This window comes from Schistocerca serialis, chromosome 2, assembly GCF_023864345.2.
Source record: "Schistocerca serialis cubense isolate TAMUIC-IGC-003099 chromosome 2, iqSchSeri2.2, whole genome shotgun sequence".
Classification (NCBI taxonomy): domain Eukaryota; kingdom Metazoa; phylum Arthropoda; class Insecta; order Orthoptera; family Acrididae; genus Schistocerca; species Schistocerca serialis.
The window spans coordinates 545294717-545313342 of NC_064639.1; the positions used below are offsets into that span (position 1 = coordinate 545294717).

General features: G+C 39.0%; 1 protein-coding gene across 3 annotated transcripts in view; it reads right to left on the bottom strand.

Annotated features, from left to right (window-relative positions):
- The window catches only part of LOC126457520 (peroxisome biogenesis factor 1), a 385437-nt gene that overhangs the window by 237559 nt on the left and 129252 nt on the right, over nucleotides 1-18626 (bottom strand). For all 3 annotated transcript variants that reach the window (XM_050093859.1, XM_050093858.1, XM_050093860.1), the window contains 2 exons: nucleotides 11100-11262; nucleotides 3481-3652 (listed from right to left, as the gene is read on the bottom strand). In XM_050093859.1, coding sequence (XP_049949816.1) covers nucleotides 3481-3652; nucleotides 11100-11262 — 335 coding nt within the window. The remainder of the gene's footprint in view (nucleotides 1-3480; nucleotides 3653-11099; nucleotides 11263-18626) is intronic.

The following is an 18626-nucleotide window of genomic DNA, read 5'->3' on the forward strand; positions in this document are numbered from 1 at the left end:
ACTGAAAAGTTTGTCATAGCCATATCTAGTGATTCCACAAGAAACAGAGGTAGAAAACTAAATGTTCATCCAGGTATGAGCACTTCTCCTGCAGATTTTGTCACTAATGTTTCCACAACTTCTGCCAACCATAGTAGTGTCTGCAAGCACCAGTCGTCCATTGGTACCCAACAAGATATTCAAGTTCCTATAGGTAAGAACAGAAGTAGGGAAGTGAAACCTAAATTTGCACTGTCAACAAGAGAACAACCCAGAGACTTCATTGTGGCGAAATTCATCACAGAGCAAGACCACTGAACAAAATTCTACCAGGGAGAAATCACTGGCGTACCACAGGATAAGACAATTGAAATAAAATTTCTAAGGAAAAAGGTAGGGAAAACAGAGACAATGTTCCATTTCCCTCAAGTGACAACATCCAAGATGTTCTCTACACTGATATTGTTTGGAAAATTGATGTGTATCAAGACATCAGAAGAGGAAGATTTCTCTTCCCAACACTGTCCAAGTTTGTTGACATTGCAAGAGTCCGATGAGGGAAAATTAGCGATGAACAGTATAGCAAAGCTGCATATAGATTTGTAAGACCATTATTATCATGTTATAGTGCATTAAAATAGTCTTATTTACAGAAAAAGTTCCTGAATTTAAAATAAAAGATTATCTCTACAAAACTTTTTTATACGGTAGCATATAAAAAAAGGAATTTCTGCTTACCCTACTCACTTGTGTTATTTCCCTGTCCTGTTTCATCACCATAGTGAACTTGAGGGGTATTTTGAACACAAATAAATGTCTGGGACACACATTTCAGCACTTAAACAGTCCCTCTATCTAACATATTTAAAAAAATATGAACCCAAACATAGTGCAAAATGTTGTTAGGAGATTATGTATTTAAAGTTTCATAAGGTTTGGAAACAAAATTGGTACCATAGGTAAATTTACTAAAAAGATGAAAATCTGTTCCACTTCACCCCATTCTATGGTAACTTCAACCACTGAAGCAGAGTATCTAATTGCCATCTCTTCAATCAACAATGAATGCTGGATACAATGCCTTGGATAAGAATTTGGAATTTCAAGTCTGAATGAACCAACAGATTATGTACTGACAATCAAACTGCCAGAGCTGCGTATTGACAATCAAACTGCCACATATATGTTGAAGAATACCTATGAAGGAAAAATAACAAGAGGCAAGAAAAATATAGACATTCCACAAAAGTTCACTCAACAACATATTGGAACAACCACAAAAATGAAATATGTGGAAAGTTCAAATCAACTTGCTGACGTACTGACAAAACCGCAGACTCGTAAAGTATTTGAAGAATTAAGAAGAAAAATAATTAAGGAGGAGCATTGGACGTTAACTATTTTTCTGTCTTAAGGTGCTTCCATATACGTTCCATGAATTTTTTGATAATGCTGTATGTTGTAATTACTCTCTGATCAGTCAGTTGTCTGTTGACTCTTTTACAAGCATTTTATAGATTACATCCAAGGGATCAGTGGAGTTGGCATACCCGATCAGCATCTCATCTCATATCCACTTATGAGAATATTTCAGGGGATATAAGGAGATATATTTCTCTCTTCTGGAGATAACAAAGCTAGATGCAAGTAAAATTTACCACATACTGTACCCAACAGCCAAGAGGATGATCTCAACAACATTCTGGCTCAATGTGGCAGAGCAACTCATGAAGAAAGTAACACTCCTTGTCTACAATTGTGAGGGAGGACCAAGCAAAGCAGAAAATCCATTAAGGTTTTGAGCCAAAAAAGCTGGAGGCATCTTCCAGAAAAAATAATACCAGCTTAGAAGAAAACAACTCCTTTTAGAAGGTGAAAAGTTTATTATGATTGAAGACATTGTGGAAAAACCTGTTTCGAATGTAAAATATGTAAAATTACCTTTAATGTGGTCAAGTATATCATGATATACCATACACAGGCTGACTTCCGGAAGGCATTCGACACAGTTCCGCACTGTCACCTGATAAACAAAGTAAGAGCCTATGGAATATCAGACCAGCTGTGTGGCTGGATTGAAGAGTTTTTAGCAAACAGAACACAGCATGTTGTTATCAATGGAGAGACATCTACAGACGTTAAAGTAACCTCTGGCGTGCCACAGGGGAGTGTTATGGGACCATTGCTTTTCACAATATATATAAATGACCTAGTAGATAGTGTCGGAAGTTCCATGCGGCTTTTCGCGGATGATGCTGTAGTATACAGAGAAGTTGCAGCATTAGAAAATTGTAGAGAAATGCAGGAAGATCTGCAGCGGATAGGCACTTGGTGCAGGGAGTGGCAACTGACCCTTAACATAGACAAATGTAATGTATTGCGAATACATAGAAAGAAGGATCCTTTATTGTATGATTATATGATAGTGGAACAAACACTGGTAGCAGTTACTTCTGTAAAATATCTGGGAATATGCATGCAGAACGATTTGAAGTGGAATGATCCTACAAAATTAATTGTTGGTAAGGCGGGTACCAGGTTGAGATTCATTGGGAGAGTCCTTAGAAAATGTAGTCAATCAACAAAGGAGGTGGCTTACAAAACACTCGTTCGGCCTATACTTGAGTATTGCTCATCAGTGTGGGATCCGTACCAGATCGGGTTGACGGAGGAGATAGGGAAGATCCAAAGAAGAGCGGCGTGTTTCGTCACAGGGTTATTTGGTAACCGTGATAGCGTTACAGAGATGTTGAGCAAACTCAAGTGGCAGACTCTGCAAGAGAGGTGCTCTGCATCACGGTGTAGCTTGCTGGCCAGGTTTCGGGAGGGTGCGTTTCTGGATGAGGTATCGCATATATTGCTTCCCCCTACTTATACCTCCCGAGGAGATCACGAATGTAAAATTAGAGAGATTCGAGCACGCACGGAGGCTTTCAGACAGTCGTTCTTCCCGCGAACCATACGCGACTGGAACAGAAAAGGGAGGTAATGACAGTGGCACGTAAAGTGCCCTCCGCCACACACCGTTGGGTGGCTTGTGGAGTATAAATGTAGATGTAGATGTAGCCCTGTGTGAGTATTTCGACAAATGAAAAACAAGTCATGGTGTATCATAAACAATGCAACTGTGTTATAAGTCCTTAGTACACATATATTTCTTCAAATTTCATAAATAATCATTTATACGTAAAAAAACGAAAACACAATAAAAACAATTGTACTCCAATGCAAAATACGTTCTCAAAAATCATACGTGAATGGTTTAATGTAGTGAGTGATATTTTACTGCAGGTCCTATATTTTCAAAGTTTCTTCTGTTAAAATACTTGTTATTCGTTTATGACACTTTCTTTAAGATAAAGAATTGTTTTTGTTGCTGATAAATATGGTTTTTAATTTGGTTTAACATGTTAATCATTTAGAACTTCGACTTCATAAACCTGTATACAAGTGACACACAGCATTTGTTTTCGATCTTCATTATCAACTGATAAAACTTACCAACTCGTTTCCAGCTCTCAAATAAAGTTTTCTCAGCTAAATCTATTAAATCTTGCAATACATATCCCTCAGTCTTCTGGGAAAAATGTTTCAAATCATCTAATGTTATCAAACTCGGGATATCCCTGAAGCTTCCTTGTAGCAAGTTCCTTAATATTTCAAGTCTTGCATCCTGTAAATACAAATGTTAGAGCTTTAATGATGAGGCATTAGCTAAAATATGCAATTCATAATTTAAAAAATTGTTTTTCCCACACAAATACTCATATCAGATGAAACATAATGATTGTCCCCATTCCTCAAGAACATGAAAATGGCAATGTTGGAAATAGCATCTCTCCTTCCAACCCCCTCTTTTGTGTGTGTGTGTGTGTGTGTGTGTGTGTGTGTGTGTGTGTGTGTGTGCGCGCGCGCGTGTGTGTGAGTGTCACAAATAAAAAACAGCGGAAAGTGGAAAGTCGTGTTAGTTCATATGTAATTATGCCATTACTTTCTGAAGTCAGAGTGAAGGAAAGGAGTTCCACAATGGCTGGACAAATGGTGCCACAAAATGTACATTCTTGTCCTACATACACATTTACACTCTGCAAGCCATTGTGAAGTATGTGGCATATGTTACTTCCCATTGTACCATGTATTAAGGACTGTTTCCATTCCATTCACATGTGGTATCTCATCTTTTCTGTGATGCTATCTTGTGGATCACATACAACTGTGACCATATGTGCTGTCCTTTTCTGAATATGTTTGGTATTTCCTGATAGTCCTATCTGGCATGTATCCCACACACTAGTTCTAAGGTGCATCACTCAAGTGTTATATAAACAATCTCCTTTGTAGACTCATTGCATTTTCAGAGTATCTTACCAAAGAACCAAAGTCTACCACTTGCTTTACCTACAACTGGACCGATGCAATCATTCCATTTTATAATCCTACAGATTTTTATACCCAGGTATTTGTAAGGAATGTCTGATTTAACTGTGACTCACGGATATCAAATCATAGGATGCTAGATTTTGATATTTTGTGAAGTGCAAAATGGTCTGTCCTTGTTTCAGTAATGATATGAACAATAATAGGAGGCCTTTGAAAGGTATTACAGTGTGTTCATCGATAAGCCTTGTCAGTTACCATGTCACACGACTCACCAGAGTGCTACAGCACGAGTGGAGGGTCCTGAATGGTGTGGATAATTTCCTTCTCTGGCTATATCTCTTGAATGCCTTATGGGACACAGAGAGAATCAAATCAGATGGGAAAGTTCTTTTCTACACTAAAGTTTATCTAATGCAGTGACTGTAGGAGATATAATGCTCTGTTGTATATGGTAAATTCTGCAAACAAAGTAGGTCTCTCTTAGATCCATCAAGATACTCAATGTTAAAATGTTACATTTACCTCAAATAGTAAAAAGTCTGTGCTTTATTGTTTTAGTGCCATCAAATCAAAGTAGTTCTGGACCTCCTAAGTTGGAGCATCCATACCTAAAAGACAGTACTCTGGTCCAGCTCCGAGCAGAATTCCCAAAAACCCTAATTGATTTTTAATGAAAAATTTGTGAGCAGTTTCAAGTATGGCTGAGCAACTGTATGCTATGTAAATAAGCATGTATAGAGCAAATTTCATATGCTCATTCCATCACGAGGAATTGATACCTCTTGTTAAGTGATAGTTCTGCAGGCATTTGTGGCCTGCCTTATGCCATATGGTGGACTGCATCAAACCTTTCTGGCAGAACATCTCAGCAGACTCACATATATTGCAATCATGATCAACCTGTGATTTTATACAGCCTCTTTAAAACACAAATCAGATAGCTCTGTCTCCTTGCAAGCTCTGTGCCTTATATATTTTAACATAATAAGTCCTTCAAGGGTGTGGCTTTCATGTTTATCACATTCAATAGCCAAGTAAAATTTGTATCAAGAACAAAACCCAGAAAACTCAACTGAATATGTGAAATCAGGACACTCATTCTCAAATTAAAAGCAAAACTTCGATGTTTAACAGGCACACACAGATACTCCAACAGAAAATTTAAAAATCTATTTGTTAACCCACTCCAACCTCCAAACTGTTAGCACTAATAAAAGTGTCGTTATTGTAAGTCTGTGAGAAAAATAAAATTCTGCTATTGAACTCATGCTAGCTGTGGAAATTTCAAGCATGGGTACATTTAAAGTGTCTGAGAGATGTATTCTCACAATTAAGTAGACCAGCTGGACTTCATTGAGTCAGAACTCGTCAGCAAAACATGCAATTGCTCATCCTATAAAGAAGATCTCATTGCATGACTTCTGAACTGAACCAAAGATTTTGGCTAGGGCACATTACAAGTAAGATGAACATTGTGAATGCTGTGGGGCACAGACATATGGACACTGTCTCAATGTAAGTTCTTTTTGTTTACTGAGAGACTAATAACTGAAATGACTCACAGAAGGGCTGAAATACATCCCTTGGGACAGAAAGCTCCATTTCAGAGTCATAGTATTAAAAGACACAACCATGAAAGAATGGGCTCAGAACATCTACTGGTCTAGGGTGTAATAGATGTCAGGTATGAGGACCCTACTGTTACCCTACTACAGCAACTGCTGCATAAATCAGTCACAAAGGAGACAGGCAAAATATTGTATGTACTGTTAACAAAAATAATCCTTCCAGAAGTCATCATTTCTGTTGAGGCTACAGTCCATTAATATAAGAGAGTGTGTTTCCTAGAAACATAGGCAGAAGTTTAACTTCTTCCACTTGAGAGCTAGTGATTTTTCTTTATGTGTATTTTAGAAATTACTACCAAACTTCGATATGCTAGTATATGTATGCCATGTAGCCTCCCAGAAGGAGACAACAAATTGTGAATCAAGAGCTTTTGAAGGAGACAACAAATTGTGAATCAAGGGCATTTACAAGCACAGGTATTGATGCTGCTAATAGCAGTATGAGTCAGTGTTTAGCCATCTATCTCCACAGTAGATATATGAGGAGCTGAAATAAATGAGACAGTGAATATCATAATTCACATTACCTTGTATGCCCTTTTTCTTTCCACATATGGAATCTGGCTTACAATTTTAGGTCCCTGTACATTCATAACACCAAAGTACACAAAATATCCAGAATAAAAGCTGTCAAGGTAAAACTCTGAGTTGCACAAGAAGTCAGTTATAAATAACACTTTCCAGAATCCACCAGATGAACACCTTAAGTTACATAAGCCACCTAGGGTTAATCTTCAAGTCGCTGATGTTTTTGATGTCATGGGGAAGCGGAAGAAAAGTTGAAATGAACATCCATCCCAAAATGCCCATCTAATTAAACATCTAATGAACAATGTTGCTGGGTTTGAGCTTGCCAGTTATAAATAGTTGATACTTAACTACATTCAAATGGGATGTTGATTAAATGGGGTTCAGTGTGTGACTGTGGTGTGGAGGAGCAAAACTGCAAAACTGCCCATTCCATGCTTTTAAAGGTGATCTGAAAGGTTCATAAAAATTGATACTGAGTGTTGCAATCTGGTTGTCAAATTTTAACATTAATCTATAAACAGTGTGTATGTTTTCTATAATTCCACATTATAAATAATAATAATAATAATAATAATAATAATAATAATGCTACAAATAGTGATTTCCCAAGCAACCTAGGGATGCTTGTGAAAACAGGCAAGTATGTTTCTTGATGAATAATGTGGAGGCATTTTCTTTATATGCTTAGTCCTCTGGTTAAGCCAATGGCATTTAAAGCAGTCCATAAGGTCTTATTCTGAGTTATATAAATACTCATGAGCAATTGCATTACAGGTAGCTAATTTGTTGTGGAGAGAGCATTCCTGTCACCAAGGATAATGAAATAGTTTGACAAATTATGTGAATGGTACAATGTAAGACTTGGTTCTGGCCGTTGGCACTATTTTTAAGTGTAGAATTGACAAGAAAAGTGACTTCATTGCATCTGATCACTGCCTGGTAATGAGAGCCTGAAGTACAGAATACTCATTCTTCAAGCTAACACAAACAATGGGCTTTTTACACACCAGTGGGTCAAAGGGTTACAGTGAGTTTGTCGACCCGAGAGAACAGCCACTACCCAAGTTAACTGTTGTGGTCCATAATGTGACAGATATCATCACTGAATATAATGGATAGTAGTGGTGGGAACAAGGGCCACAGTCTTCTAACACACTTGTCAATTCAGTACTGGACAGCAACAACCCTCACCAGATTTTGGTGTAAGAAAGCCACCACACCATTTGTTACACCACTCACAACACTACACAAGGCACAGAGATTAGCGCATACACAGGACCATCATGATTCGTTGCTTACAGCATGAAAAAAGGTTGCCTTAGGTGATGAACTGTGGTAAACATTGTTACACATCATTGGGAAGGTGTGGAGACATAATATACCATGTGAGGGGATGCATTTCACTCACCAACAAAATACTTTGCAGGCAATGAAGGTATGGTATGTTCACAGAGAGAAGAATGAGAGTTTCCTAGTTTTGAATTTGCAGAAGTTGGTCAATATCAGCCTGATTATGTTTTGTGACTGGCCACTGCCAAGCCCAGTGATGTAACCCAGAAATTTTCAAAGTGGCTGTTGTGTCATGTTCTGGTGTCTCATGAATTAATACCTCTACTGATAACTGACAGAGTGGTTTCTTGTCCACCATGGGCAGCACCAGGCGCACTTTCCATTCCTTGGAGAGAGGCAAGTGGTAGTACTTTAAGGCGTTGAGCATATATAGCAGTGACGAATACAGAAAAACCTTAAGGAGGGGTGCTAAAGATATCTTGAGCTACCTTTACTTTTGCCATAATAAAATATAATCAAGTCACATGCAAAGAGTAAGAAAGTTTTATTTAAAGTGATTATACACATATACAAGACAATGTCATCTTACGATATCAAAATGTTACAATTGTGGTTCTCTTCCTAAAATGATGAATTCTATGTGCCTATTCTTCCTGGCAAATCAGTTAATTACATCTTCAATAGGACAATCAATGTCAGGGTAAGTGTTCAACAGGGCTAAGCCATTAAGTCAGTCTTCCTTCACTGTCGACCTCAGCCACGTCTTTGTACTCCACAACGTTGAAAAACTACTTTCTACTGTAGCAATAGATGCAGGTAAACAAGAAAATATTTTGTACAGCACGTGCAAAGTAGATCTTGTACAAACAGACAATGCTTGCATAACAGAATCATGATCATTAAGGGTGTTTATGCTTGTTTTTTTGTATAGAAGAATCTCTCCCATTAGTTTCTTTTTAATCACAAAGGGTGATTCTTCTTCAAAGAACAGTAGTTCAGTTAAGCACTGATTCAATTTATGTGCCAGATCATTACAGTCATGTTTCAGTAGTTGTGAGGGCAAAAGTATGTTGAATTTTAAATGATAAATATTTTCTTCAACAAAACGCGTGTGCTACATAGGAAAGTACAACTACTGGATAACTTGGCATGCACGCCCTGCGTGCCTCCCTTATGTATCCACCACTGATATGGTGTCACAGAGTGTTGTGACCAGGGCCGCAAAAAGGGGGAAAAAAAATAAAGAAAAGGAGCTGTTCCACTTTCTCTCTTAGCCCATGAGACAAACAGTGAAGTGCACAGGACCAACAGACGAGATCATTATTAATGCTGTTGAATTGAACAGTAGCACTAGTAATAATGAATCTTGCAAAGTTGAAGAATATGAAGTTCAAAATTGTAACCATTCTTTTTATTGTCACAATGTAAGTTTTTTTATTGGCTCTTTTTAATCCCAAATTGCCGATGAGAACTGATACAGAACCAGTAGTAACAAGCTCCTTTACTCAACCTGAAACTATAAACTTCAATTTCAATTGTTAGCTTTTTTTACACCTGTTTCAGTTTTTACTTTCGTAGACACACAGCCACAGACAGCTGATACAGTGGCAGATAGAGTGCTGCTTTGAGCATAAACTGATATGTGAGCAGAAGTGTAGTCCCAGCACCATGTGATGTAAATGCAGCTTGACCCCCCAACCCCCCTCACACCTTGACAGGGCCAAATTCTGGGGGGTTGGTGGGCAGAGCTTACTTCCTCTGCTCAATGCAACCCACATCCATCCACTTACTTCACTATACTAACCTGCACACTTCATGTATTTACAGAAAGGCAATGGACCAGCCATCTGCCCCAGAGATGAGTAATAATGGTTTGAGGAACACTACAAAGATATGAGGATGTTTGTGCGATCTCCTATGTTTACCTGACTAAATTCCTAATGAACACATCTGAGTAACCACTGAGCCAGACATAGATGCCCTTAAACCTAGTTCCGATGAATATCTATGAGTGGTAGGTGGTTCAATGGTCACAAATCAGAATGTCTCACAAACCTTTTCAGTGTCAATGAGTGTAGAGCAAGACTTAATATGTTATTGGAAAAACTGGACTATTAAATGTAAGAATGAGCACTGCTGTCTCTACCAACTTCTCTCTCACATTTTGCATTACACTTTTAAAATCAATCCCATCAACTTTTTTTTCCAGTTCTCTTACAACCCGTGTCTGTCCACATCCAAGTTGCATTCCATGATACAACACCCATATTAACCAATTTAATTATTTTCCTGAAATGAAATGAATGGATCAGTGGGAATGAAATCAATCAAGATGCAATGACATTAAATGTTATCATCTAAAACTGGCCATAAATGCTGAAGCTACAGTGTAACAAATATGGTGTGATTAATGCATATTTATATTTCAGCCCAGCAGTTGCCTTAACAATTATGCTATCTGAGCACACCACTGGAGTTAACTCAATGTTTCACTATCACTAATGTTCCTATCTATGATTTTGTTTCATTGATGCCAGCTGGTCTTGACTTTGTTAATTTTCTCTACGGGAAATTCTTATAAATGCTCCAGAAGAATCACTGACAAATAAAATATATTTTGTTAGATTGAACTGCTGTGCAATTTGTTGCTCTTCCACACTTCAAGTGTTGGGCCCCTGCTTGCTACAGTGCCCATCTCTTCCTTTGTCTTCAGACACTTCTTTGGTCTACTGGATTATAATTTCTGACTGTAAGGTAGTCTTCTGCCAGTTCATTCTGTTGAGATGTTTCTTCCATTTTATTCTGTTGTCTTCAGTTTTGGATCTTACACAAATATGTTAAATTCTGTCCTAATGTTGCTGTTTCTTGATCTGTTTACTCTGGCACAGCCTCTCACAGCTATAAGAAATCTCATTACAGTCACCTAGATCTTACTTTCTTGCCATTCATAAATGACCCATAACTTACTTTGGCATAGTGTCCTCACAGGGTGTGCTCTACCATCTGAGCTACCCAAGCATAACTCACACCTCATCCTCACAGGGCACGAGTCATGCTTGAGTAGCTCATACAGTAGAGCACTTATCCGCGAAAGGCAAAGGTCCCGAGTTCGAGTCTCAGTCCAGCACACAGTTTTAATCTGCGAAGAAGTTTCAATGTTTCTTTGGTTACAGAGTTCATTTTGTATAGTCTATTTATTGGAGTCACTCCCCATCATTGACAATACATTACGTAGCCTATTTCCCTTTCCAAAAAGCCAGTTAGTATATAAGATATTAAAAAATAAACAACCTTGTTCAGCTCAGGAATTTCCAGAATTGTTTTAAATATATGTCTTCCCTCAGGCTCAGAAATGGCAGGGTTAAGTTTTCCCAGTTCCAATGCTGTAGCAATCACAGCAACATAATTGTATTTCTGAAAGTCCAATAACGTAATGCAGAACATTTCAGCAACTCTGAAACAGTCAAAGGCATTTTAAAAAAACTTAATTTTGGCAATCCAGGAAAACAAATTGATTTCATAATATTTAACAGATTATTTATTTGTATTTTTTAAAATTATTTCTTTCCCTTATAGCCCATATTTTCTTTCACAACTTACTAATTTTTATTATTATTCCTTCTTGTTCCACTATTACAATGGCACAATAGTAAAACAGTGAATTAAATTATCTACATCATGCAATAAACTGGAACATGTAAGAGAGAAAAAAAAACAATCTGGACACAAAAGAAATGACAAGCTGCTTCACAAATACCTTGGGATAGGTTGTTAGGGCATTCTTACGTTGCCATCAAAAGTCAAGCTCTCAATTTATCCTCAACAGTAGTAACTGGCATTTGTATAGTACATCAATATAGAACATTACAGACATCTTCAAGCAAAGCCAGCAACCTACAGTAAAATTTTGCAGTAGCTATAACAAAATGAACATTCCTAACTGTGATGCAGTAGTGTGTGATCCACATAAAAATTCACACTTTTGTTGACTAATAAAATTGCATTGCAGGAGGTAACTTACTAGAAAGAGGACATGTTCTCAAAACCCCTGCAGTTGCATTTACAACACGTGCCATGTTCTATGATGTACTGTGATACTTACTGAACAAAGTTTCCATACTTCATGAGTTCATGTCATGATTAGTTGCTATCTTTTTAAAAAAAAAAAAAAAAAAAAAAAACTTTGAGAGGTGTCTTACTCATCTTGTACCATACATTTACAAGCTATTACAGGTACACGTGAAATTAATAGTAAAATGCTAATGCTTTTAAACAATAGCTGATTAATGATAACAGTAGCTTGGTATTAACCAGGTTTTACTGTGCATTAACAGCAATTTTTATGTAATAAGACTAGCGATAACTTTCACTAATAAGGAAATATGTCTAATTTAGTTTTTTTATTAGTGTTTACCTAGTGAATGAATGATAAATAGTTATTCCATTATTCAAATAAATGCCTTATTTTGAACATTCCACTAAATATTCGACTATTGTCACATTTAAATAACAATTAGGGAAATCTGTAAGTAGCATGTCTTCATGAATACTCTTAATTTTTGAGCTGGAAATCTAAATCCTAGTGAGTGCAAAAACCTATTACACCATCATTAAAAAGTTCGAACCAATTTCTGCTAATATACATGGAATAGTCAACATTTATAAGGTCTCCACAGTGAATGCAAAAACCCTATTGATTGACTTGGTAACTGAAGTTCTTGTGACTCAACTTAATGTGAATGGCTGAAAGTTGTGGTTTAATTTTCAAGAGCATGTCTTTTCTGCAGTTGTGTTTACAAATAACTTCTCTTTTTCTAACTACATATGGTACTTTTGCAGTTTCAAATATTTATAAAGGATCAGTGTGTTGTATTCTTTCAGTGAAATCCTGTTGAATTAGAAAGTTTTCCCTCTCTCGGCCTCAGTGTTTCAAATAAGTCTCCTATTTTGTCACCTTATTTAACACTAATTCATGATATACAGTGTAGCCCCGTGGCTCAGTAGGTAACAGTCAATTACAGATCCAAGGAACCAGAGTTCAATTTCCAGTCAGTTCTGGGATTTCTTCTGTCAGTTATTGTTCCTTCTATCTTTCACAGCAGTTTGTTAATGTGAAAAATGTCGAGTGACACCATGGCTTGGAGTCCACATTAAACTGTAGATCCCCTTATAACTGACTAGGCATAACAGTTCAAAAATTGGAGAATGTAATAGCATACCACATAAAATAGGACAATGCCTAGTGAATCACTGTGGTATTCAACATAGTTTCAACTTCACATCATCACCTTTCACATATTTACATGTCAGAGCTCAAACATGTAACCTTGCCTTAGCGAATCTGCTTTGCCTGATACAGGGAAACATTAAACTATGACAGTTGGGTAGATATTTGAACTCTCTCCCTCTCCAAAATGGAAGTCCAATTTGCTAACCATGGCACTACCTCATTCAATAACAAGTTTTCATGTCAATCACTTTGTGCTTGTGAAAAAAACTCTTGCATCAAATCAATCACTGCCAGAGACATACTCTTGTGGTGGCCAAAAGCTGACTTTGCTCTCTACAGGGAAATGTTTGGTTGAATTAGATAACTGTACCAGAAGTGTTATTTCAAGAGTACTTGCCACCCACAGTATGTACATGCAGATAAAAGAAAAAAATCTAAATTAACGTAAATAAAAGAGAACATTTGCCATATTTACAGTGTGTAACACAATGACACTGAACTTTCGAAGGCTGTTCATGGAATTTTCTGAATATTTTGGTATAAGGGACCTGCGGTCTTCTGTGGCTCAGTACACCATAATTACATTCTCACCACATAGCAGAGATGCTGAGTCACAGATAAGTACAACAAAAAGACTGTCACAAATAAAGCTTTCGGCCAGTAACGCCTACATCAAAAATACATGATACACCCCTCTCTCTCAGGCAACTGAAGCCACAATTTGGAGTGTGGCTTCAGTTGCTGGGACTGCAGTCATGTGTGTGCATGTGTGTGTGTGTGTGGGGGGGGGGGGGGGGGTCTATTTTTGATGAAGTCCTTACTGGCCCAAAGCTTTATTTGTGACAGTCTTTTTGTTGTGCCTATCTGCAACACAGCATCTCCACAATACGGTGAGTAGCAACCTTATATTGACGATACCACACGGAAATGGCATCGAGATTAAATATTATGTTCTTCAAGCATACATTCGTATGAGTGATAACTGGGCCCACCGTCAAATCATTGAATCTCTCCTGGGAGGCCAGTAGCTTGTATCTGACACTCCACAGCCCACTTAATTTACCCTTCACACACTTATATTGACGATAGCACACAGAAATTACTTCGCGATTAAATATTATGGTCTTTAAGCACACTTTCATATAAGTGGTAACTGGGTCCACAGTCATCTCTTAAATCTGTCCTGGGAGACAAGTAGCTTGTATCCGACGCACGCAGCCAAATTACATTACGGTTCACACCCTTATATTGATGATACCCCAAAGAAATTGCATCGCGATTAAATATTGTGTCCTTCAAGCACACTTTCCTATATGTGATAACCGGGCGCAAAGTCACCTCAATGTATCTCTTCTGGGAGACCAGTAGCTTATATCCGACTCACCGCAGCCCACTTCATTTACCCTTCGCACCCTTATATTGACGATACCACACAGTAATTGCTTCGCGATTACAAATAATGGTCTTCAAGCATACTTTCCTATAAGTGATAACTGGGCCCACCATCACCTCATTTAATCTCTCATGGAAGAGCTGTAGCTTGAACCCGATGCACCACATCTTTCCTTTCCATAATATTGTTACATTACATCCTGGATTTTCCATTGTTTAATAATTACATTTCATTTGATTGCTTACCCCTTGTATGAATACTGCAATGAAAATATACGCACAGCAGCACAAATGTCAATAGGATGTGCTTTACGTCTCACTTAAGAACAAACTTGTTTCATCCAGTCACAGTTCATGCTGTTGACAGCAGTAATGTCTCCTTTACACTTGGTACTCAAGCCTGCATTCAGTACCAGTTAGTTCTGTCTCAGGTTTGTTTTTTTCTGGCTGTGTCAGTTGTACATCAATAGTGATACACAGAAGTATGGAAATAACTGATGAGTTGTCCAATATGACCTCACATGTGAGTTCACTGAAGGCACTGGAAGAGTGACATAAAGGCGCTATGCTCAGTTGTTCCCACAGTGATGGCAACCACATCACGGTAGTTATGCAACTGTACATAGGCCCCATGAATAATTGAATCCTATTGTGTTACTATGTTTTGAAGAGAATGTGTTGCAAGCTTTTTCAATGTTGTGCAAATACACTCCTAGAAATTGAAATAAGAACACCGTGAATTCATTGTCCCAGGAAGGGGAAACTTTATTGACACATTCCTGGGGTCAGATACATCACATGATCACACTGACAGAACCACAGGCACATAGACACAGGCAACAGAGCATGCACAATGTCGGCACTAGTACAGTGTATATCCACCTTTCGCAGCAATGCAGGCTGCTATTCTCCCATGGAGACGATCGTAGAGATGCTGGATGTAGTCCTGTGGAACGGCTTGCCATGCCATTTCCACCTGGCGCCTCAGTTGGACCAGTGTTCGTGCTGGACGTGCAGACCACGCGAGACGACGCTTCATCCAGTCCCAAACATGCTCAATGGGGGACAGATCCGGAGATCTTGCTGGCCAGGGTAGTTGACTTACACCTTCTAGAGCACGTTGGGTGGCACGGGATACATGCGGACGTGCATTGTCCTGTTGGAACAGCAAGTTCCCTTGCCGGTCTAGGAATGGTAGAACGATGGATTCGATGACGGTTTGGATGTACCGTGCACTATTCAGTGTCCCCTCGACGATCACCAGTGGTGTACGGCCAGTGTAGGAGATCGCTCCCCACACCATGATGCCGGGTGTTGGCCCTGTGTGCCTCGGTCGTATGCAGTCCTGATTGTGGCGCTCACCTGCACGGCGCCAAACACGCATACGACCATCATTGGCACCAAGGCAGAAGCGACTCTCATCGCTGAAGACGACACGTCTCCATTCGTCCCTCCATTCACGCCTGTCGCGACACCACTGGAGGCGGGCTGCACGATGTTGGGGCGTGAGCGGAAGACGGCCTAACGGTGTGCGGGACCGTAGCCCAGCTTCATGGAGACGGTTGCGAATGGTCCTCGCCGATACCCCAGGAGCAACAGTGTCCCTAATTTGCTGGGAAGTGGCGGTGCGGTCCCCTACGGCACTGCGTAGGATCCTACGGTCTTGGCGTGCATCCGTGCGTCGCTGCGGTCCGGTCCCAGGTCGACGGGCACGTGCACCTTCCACCGACCACTGGCGACAACATCGATGTACTGTGGAGACCTCACGCCCCACGTGTTGAGCAATTCGGCGGTACGTCCACCCGGCCTCCCGCATGCCCACTATACGCCCTCGCTCAAAGTCCTTCAACTGCACATACGGTTCACGTCCACGCTGTCGCGGCATGCTACCAGTGTTAAAGACTGCGATGGAGCTCCGTATGCCACGGCAAACTGGCTGACACTGACGGCGGCGGTGCACAAATGCTGCGCAGCTAGCGCCATTCGACGGCCAACACCGCGGTTCCTGGTGTGTCCGCTGTGCCGTGCGTGTGATCATTGCTTGTACAGCCCTCTCGCAGTGTCCGGAGCAAGTATGGTGGGTCTGACACACCGGTGTCAATGTGTTCTTTTTTCCATTTCCAGGAGTGTATTTTCACAGAACAAAGATAATTCTGGTAACAAAGCCAAATAAATCATAATTACATCATTACTTTGTAATGAGCCACCAGTGATCATAGCTCCCTTAGACCAAAATACCCAGAAAATATGCATGATCAACCTTCAAAATATCAATTTTTCCTGTTACTACCTACATACAATTTTAACTTCATGGAACTTTTCATATCTTGCTCTCTCTCACTACCTACACACATACACAAAAACTACATGTAATCAAGTAAACCTATCCAGTCCATCACACAATACTGTCATTGGACTTCACAAAATCACCTGGATTTTTGTTGCCATTGTTAATTAAAACACACAAAAAACATTAACGTACAGTTGAGAAATAAACAGTTTTTTAGGGTGCTACATATTTCGAGACTCGTGGTCACCAAAAAGTCCTCAAAGAATCTTGTCATCCCAGTTAAATACCTCAATGCCCTTCATGAGAAGCGATTATCCTACTACACTATTTGCCATTGTATCACAATTAAAAGAAAGGATGGCAGTGGTATAACAATACTATGAGAATGGATACTGGGATAAGTCTTGAGTCTGCTGACAGTACCTTGGGAAAAAAGAAGGAAAAAGAAATAAAGATGATCCCCGCTTCACGAACCAAACTACTTGGGAGCGTCACTACTACACCATGCTTATTGGAGGTTGTAAAGTTGAAGAATGGATGTTACATGTCATTTTTCTTATCATTTCTCCTATCCCCACCAAAAACTGATCGTGGTATCAACTAGCCACTCCTGTAACCAATTTTATCATCACTTCACTGATGTAAATCTCTTTAACTCATCTACAATATATAGTCCTCTAGCTTTCCTTCTTGCTGGCTATCCAGTGACAGAATCACAGGACAAAGCATTGCAGTAACACAGAACAGTATTTTAATACATGATGGACTATGTCAATTTCTTTATTCTGTTTTGAACTTTTCCTAGGGCCTTTGTAATGCTGTTAGCAAAGGTTCACCTTGAATTTTGCTGCTAAAAAATTCCATTGTGGCCAAATCAGTAATTAATTTGAGAATTTACACTGTCTGACAAAAAAGGTGAAGAACATGGGAGACATGGTCTGATGATAATTTAATTTTGCATAAGTAACACCATTGGCAGGTAGTTAACTGATTAGACCTGCAATTCTAAGTGATAGGTAGAACAGCCACCAGAGTGCATTAGCATTGTTTGTGTTAAGTGTTGTTACCAAGTTTGGTAGGGTATATAAGGGGCATGACCAGCATCAAACGTTGAGTGATCACTCTGAAGGACATGGAGATGCTGCATAGTTGTGTGAGACAGCATTATCAGCACTGGACAAGAGTTTGAAAATAGGCCTCATTGAGTGTCTTCATTTGGACAGCTAGTTCAATCATGCAATATATCCAGATTTGTGGGGCATACAGATGTATCATCTTAAACATACCAAGTGAAAATATTGGAAATCACAGAGTGTGTACGAACAGTGTTTTGGTTACATTCAATGCTTTTGCAAATTAATTGTGCAAGTAACACTAGAAACATTCAAGTGCAGACCATGATGCGACTGTGTTAGGAACATTGCATCAATCATACCCACATGTGTCTCATCCAGTTGACTGATTCCTGAATTTCTGCATTTGTATATTTGACAGAATGCTACATCTGAGGTTTGTCATACTTACAAATGACACAATCTTCATATTAACATGAAGAGTATTCTCAACAATACGCATTCTGTTATACTAATTGCTAGTTGAAGTTATGGTCCAAACTGAGAAAACAATGCATGATACATACGCAAGAATTTATTTTGATCACTAATAAAGGTGATTAAATCATAGAATAAAAATGGTTAAAAAGTTGAATTTCATATCCGTTTTCTGACAACAGGTGGTATGATGATTTTATTGTGTGCTATTATAGAAATGCAACAATGTGAACCCTGTTTTTCCCCATTATTGGCAGTCTTAATGATAGATGAGAACAAAGCACTGATAGAAAACTTGAAACATGCTGCTATCTTCTTACTTATTCTCAGCTGAGAAAAGATTGGTCAGACAGATC